The sequence below is a fragment of the Carlito syrichta genome, unplaced genomic scaffold (genome assembly GCF_000164805.1).
Source record: "Carlito syrichta isolate Samal-C Ts95f unplaced genomic scaffold, Tarsius_syrichta-2.0.1 Scaffold120580, whole genome shotgun sequence".
Lineage (NCBI taxonomy): Eukaryota > Metazoa > Chordata > Mammalia > Primates > Tarsiidae > Carlito > Carlito syrichta.
The window spans coordinates 7382-13410 of record NW_007064676.1 but is presented as its reverse complement, the minus strand read 5'-3'; the positions used below and the strand labels follow the sequence as shown (position 1 = coordinate 13410).

Here is a 6029-nt window from a genome sequence, read left to right as displayed (position 1 = left end):
CAGTACCACTCAGGTCCTAAACTGTCTACACCTCCACTGGGATCTTAGCTTTGTCCATCCTCCTAGCCTCAGAACTCAGTACCACTCAGGTCCTAAACTGTCTACACCTCCGCTGGCATCTTGGCCTTGTCCACCCTCCTAGGCTCAGAGCTCAGCACCACTCAGGTCCTAAACTGTCTATACCTCCACTGGGATCTTAGCCTTGTCCACCCTCCTAGCCTCTATAAAAAAAATGAGGTGAGGTCTTGCTATGTTATCCAGACTGGTTCCAAACTTCTGGGCTCAAGCGATCCTCCTGCCTCGGCCTCCCAAAGTGCTGGAATTACAGGCATGAGCCACCACACTCAGCCTCCTTTCAGCCTTAGAATTTTAGCATTCCACCCTTGTAGACCTAGAGCATAGAATCTTTGCTCACCATGAACTCTTGCAATTTGAAAACCTTGGCACTGTTGACTGCTTCGGTCTTAGCAGCTCAGCACTGTGGACTCCTCCCCAGCCCCATCCAAGAACTTTAGCATCACGAAGGCATATACTGCTAGAATCTTAGCTGCTCACCCTTCTGGTCCTAGAGTTTTAGCACTCTTGGCCATTCCTATCCTAGACCTCAGCCCACTGACCCTTATAGTAAGGTGAGTACTAGAGCTGACCCTTAGAATTCTAAAATTCTTACACTGATCTCTCTCTAGCTTTTATAGCATTAGTACTAATGACTATTCCAATCTTAGCAGTTTAGAATTTATGACCCTTCCAACCCTAGAACCTTAGTATCCATAAGCCCTCCAAATTCTAAACCTTAGCCTTATCTCTGTTCTGGATCTTGGAACCTTGACACAATGATCCTATAGTCCCAGGACGTCAGTGCTGCTGGCCCCTCGAACGCTATGATTGCAGCACCCAGAGCCTCAGTTCCATTGATGATCCCAGCCCTAGAATCATACACCTGTTGAGCCTTTGAATCCTAAAATGTAGCCATTCTTGCGGCTGGTGATTGGCTGCCACTGGGTCACCTGTCCACTCCAGGGAAGAGGGAGTTAGCCACCCCCAAACCACATGTGGGAGAGTGAAGGGAGGGGGGAGGTTCCCCCAACACAGTCAAAATGCCATCACCGGAAGAAGATAGAAAGGGGCAGCTACCAATGTCCACCCCAGAGATCCCACTCGGGAATACGTGTCCATGACATTCTCATGCCACCCGGGTGAGATCAGGCAGAATAGGCCGTCTGGAAAACTCTCTGGTGTGGTGGGATGTGGGTCAGGTCCAATCTGTAGGGGGATGGTGTCCCTGGTTGAGAGGGTGCCATGAGCCAAAAGAGATGGGGTGTGTGTGGGGGTGGGGAGTGGGTGTGAGCAGTGGTGATGTCACTCAGCTCAGGGCATTGAAGGAGGGGGGTGGGGTGGATGAGGGGTGGGCAGGGGAGGCCCCCAGGGCCAGAGGAGGCAACAGGGCCTCGGAGCAGTGGTGGAAGGGCGCTTCTATCTCTTGAGGCTGATCATGGGCGTGACCTTGTGCGTCAGATCATCAAGCCTGGACTTGACCCCTGCGGTGTCTTGCTGGGACACCATTCATCAGGGAGCTGACTCAGAGAGCTGGAGCCAGGAGAGCAACAACTCCTGAGACTTCCTCTGAGGGATGAGCAAAGTTGGATCAGGGAGAGGAAGGGAGGGACCCAGGGTCAGGAACACGGGGTGGGGGAGGGTTCGGGGAAGGGTTCCACCGCCTGGCCCCACCTCTCACAGCCCGCCCTCTCTCTCATCCCCTACCTGCAGAGAGGTCCTAGGGCTGGTGGACATGGTTGCCCTGGAGAATGGGGAGCTGGGACCCCTTCTGTCCCCTGGCACCCTAAGGGGTTTGGAGGATGAATGTGTCACAGATGTGAAGGTACCCGGGACTTGGCAATTTGGCAGTGGGAGGTGCTCTGTAGAGAGGAAGGGGGTCACAGTGGGCTTGGGGGGATTCTTACCTCCCCTTACACTATTTTCATCCCCTTTCCCCCCAGCCTTTTTTTTTTTTTTTAAGTTGGATCTTACTCTGTTGCCCTGGCTGGAGTGCTGTGGCACAATCACTGCTCGCCACAGCCTCTATCTTCTGGGCTCAGGCGATCCTTCCACCTCAGCCTCCTGAGTGTGCCACCATGCCCAGCTAATTTTTTGATTTTTTGTAGAGATGGGGTCTTGACATGTTGCCCAGGGTGGTCTCAAACTCCTGGGCTCAAGTGATCCTCCCGTCTCGGCCCCCCCAAAGTGCTGGGATTACAAGTGTGAGCCACCATGTCTGGCCTCCCTTTTCCCTTTGTGAACAGCTGAGGTCTGTCCGTGAGCCACGAGAGCAAAGTCTCCTTCCTGCAATATCCTCCTGCCACCTCAAGGCAACCATATTACTAGCGACTTCCAGATCTTTGCATGGAAATTTTTTATACATGACCATCGTGGTCATTTCTGTCTGTGTTCCACGTGGGAGGCCAAACACCAGCTCCTGGGCAGAGGGACACTTGATAAGGGTTCGATACATTCAGACTTGTCAATTCCAGAGCAAGAGAATGTTAGTCACAGCACCTTGCGCACGGGCCCAAACAGTCACAGAAACCGGGCATCTAGGATAAACATCAGGGTACAGTCCTGCGTCCTAGCAGGGTTAATGGGAAACATAACTAATGGGCACCTGGGCACGGGCATGCCCAGCAGAGTGGTCCTGGCTAGGCACACCTGCCCCCACCACAGAAATCAGAGTCCTTGTGACTCCAGAGCCTAGAATCAAAGATTTGAACATATCCAGATCCTCAGATTCGTTAGACTGAAGACAACACATTAACCTTTGAATCCCACCCAGCTCCTTGGAGTTCTCGAATCATAGGATCTGATAATTTTTTTTTTTTTTTTTTTGAGTCAGAGTCTCACTCTGTCACCCAGGCCGGAGTTCACTGTTATGATCGCAGTTCCTTGCAGCCTCGACCTCTTGAGCTCAGGCAATCCTCCAGCCTTAGCCTCCTGAGTAACTGGAACTATATAGGCACATGCTACCATGCCTGGCTAATTTTTGTATGTTTTGTAGAGACGAGATCTTGCTGTGTTGCCCAGGCTGGTCTCAAACTCCTGGGCTCAAGCAATCCTCCTGCCTCGGCCTCCCAAAGGGCTGAGTTTACAGGTGTGAGGCCCTGCATTTGGCCAGATCTGAGCAACTTGAACTAATTGTTTGGCAGAAACTGAGAGTGGATTCTTAGGACTATCCAACAATGATATGTAAACCCTTAAGCCCCTTGGCTACTGGGTGGAGGAAGCATAAAACCAGACTGTTACTATAAAGCTCCAAACCATAGACTTAGGAGCGGAAGGGACTGAGGAGGTTTTCTGGCTCAGTTCATGAGCATCACCTTCACCAGCTCCTGGGTAGAATCCAGAACTGTTTGGGCCTAAGGGCAAGGGGATCATGGCGGGGGCTGCGGGGTTGGAGAGACGGAGAGAGAGAGGCAGAAAGAGATAGAGAGAGAGAGAGGTGGAGAGATTGAGAGAGAGGCAGAACAGAAAGAGACAGAGAGATAGAGATAGAGAAGCAGAGAGACCGACAGAGAGAGGCAGAGAGAAAGAGAAAGGCAGAAAGAGATGAAGAGATGGGGAGACAGAGAAAGAGGCAAAGAGATAGAGAGAGACAGAGACAGAGATGGAGAGAGAGAGACAGAGAGGCAGAAAGAGACGGAGAGTTGGAGAAGCAGAGAGAGGCGGAGAGACAGAGAGGCAGAAAGAGACAGAGATAGAGAGACAGAGACAGAGATAGAGACAGAGACAGAGGCAGAAAGAGATGGAGAGTGTCCGGGGCGGGGGAGAGAGAAAGACTCCCAGGCAGCCAGCCTCTCCCCACCTCATCCCTCCACTCCAGGCTCAGACCCGGGCAGCCCTCCTCCGAGTGCTGCAGGAGGACGAGGAGCACTGGGGGAGCTTGGAGGACCGGCCCAGCTGCCTGGCACAGGATGTGTGTGAGGTAGGAGGTGGGAGGAGGCGGGATGGGCTGGACCATGCCCGGGTGGGAAGGTGGGGCCTCACCTCTCCACACCTCTCCTCTCCTCAACCCCCCCACCTGTTCAGCTCCTGGAAGAGCACACTGAGCGAGCGCCCCGCATCAGCCAGGAATTTGGGGAGCGGATGGCCCACTGCTGCCTGGGGGGGCTGGCAGAGTTTCTGCAGAGGTATGGGGGATGGGGGTGCAGGTTTGGTGGTCTTGGGCATGGGGCCTAGGACCCAGCAGAGACAGGAGAGGTGAAAGACAGCCAGGGAGGGCCGGGCAGGCCACCAGGGTGGGGACTGTGGCTTTGGAGGGCTGTGTGTCCCGCGAGGGGCCCTGACCCAGTTGTGTCCCATCTGTCCGCCACCCTCCCCATCTTCCGCCAGCTTCCAGCAGCGCGTGGAGCGATTCCACGAGAACCCCGGCATCCGAGAACTGCTGCCTGACACCTATATCAGCAAGACCATTGCCCTGGTCAACTGTGGGCCCCCGCTGAGGTGAGAGCACCCGCTGAGGTGTGTTGGGGGTGGAGGGCCAGTCCCAGGAGGCAGCTGATCTGTGATGACCTGGAGGATGGGTGGGGCCCTAGAGGCATGAAATCTGGGAGTCCTAGAAACAACCATAGCAAAACAGAACATCAGAATGAGAGCGTCAACATTGGAGGATTGGAAAGATAGAAACCAAAAAGCCACACTCAAAGACTAAGAATGACAGATTTTTTTGGGGGGGGCTTTGAATCTTTCTTTTTTTTTGGAAGAAAAAATAGGTTTTATTCAAAAACTGACAACCTAAAAGATTGTAGACTAAAGTCCCCAAAATACCACCTCAGATGCTCAGGCTACAGGAAAACTTGGCATGGGAAGCATGAGAGAGTGGCCCATAGTGCAGGTCTATGCATCTTGTTCTGATAGCTTATTTTGGGAGGTAGTCCTCCCAGAGGTCTGGTTGTTGTTATCTTGGCTGCAGTTAGGTTATGGATTGAGTAACCATGTTGTGACTTCTCCCTGGCTGAAATCAAGGTGTTCATCAGGGCAGTATTCCCTCTGGAGGATGCAGGGCAGAATCCATTTTCTTGCCTTTTCCAGTTTCTAAAGGCTGCCTGCATTCCTTGGCTCATGGCTCCTTCCCGTGTCTTCAAAGGCAGCAATGAATGCTGTACCTCTCAAGGATTTAAACTAATGGAGAGTAAATAAACCATGCCAGAGTCCAGCTCCAGCCGGGTTCAGGGTACTCCAAAGGTGGAGATGGCGTCGGCGATTGGGGGGAAGAAGAAAGAGAGAAAGAGAGAGAGAGAGAGAGAGAGAGAGAGAGACTGGACCCCTGTCTAGTGCAGAAGCCCTTAATCTTTCTTTATTAACTTATTTTAAATTGCACTAAAATGGACATTGCATTCACAAAATTCAAAATATACAAAAGAACATGCAAAGTCTCTTTCCTGCCACATTTTCCCACCACCTCAGGGCAACCATATTACTAGTGGCTTCCAGATTTTTGCAGGGGTATTTTATACAAGTACCAGTAAATAGGTGTGAATATGCATATGCACGAGTATATGTATCTTATATAAATACAAATAAACATATTGAACTATGTGCATATAAATATTATTTCTTTCCTTCTCTTTTTTTATGCACTTTTTCTTTGAGTTGGTGTCTCACTCTGTTGTCTTGGCTGAAATACAGTAGTGTGATCACAGCTCACTGCAGCCTCGACCTTCTGGGCTCAAGCAATCCTTCTACCTCAGCCTCCTGAGTAGCTGGGACTACAGGCATGCACCACCCTGCCCGGCTAAGTTTTTAATTTTTTTCTTTGTAGAGACAAGATCTCACTATGTTGCCCAGCCTGGTCTCAAACTCCTAGCCTCAAGCGATCCTCCTGCCTCCCAAAGTGCTGGGATTACAGGCATGAGACATCGTACCTGGCCTCTCCTTCCTTCTTTTTTTTTTTTCTTTTTTTTTTTTGAGTTGGAGTCTCACTCTGTCACCCAGACTGGAGTGTAGTGGCCACTCCTGGACACTGCAACCTCGACCTGCTG

General features: G+C 51.5%; 1 protein-coding gene across 1 annotated transcript in view; it reads left to right on the top strand.

Annotated features, from left to right (window-relative positions):
• Nucleotides 1–1770: 1770 nt before the first annotated feature.
• Nucleotides 1771–6029, top strand: part of LOC103249507 (exocyst complex component 3-like protein 2) — a gene marked incomplete at its 3' end in the record, with an annotated part of 5725 nt that continues 1466 nt past the window's right edge. Inside the window, exons 1-4 of the mRNA XM_008048138.1 lie at nt 1771–1879; nt 3872–3973; nt 4078–4178; nt 4381–4491. Coding sequence (XP_008046329.1) covers nt 1790–1879; nt 3872–3973; nt 4078–4178; nt 4381–4491 — 404 coding nt within the window. The remainder of the gene's footprint in view (nt 1880–3871; nt 3974–4077; nt 4179–4380; nt 4492–6029) is intronic.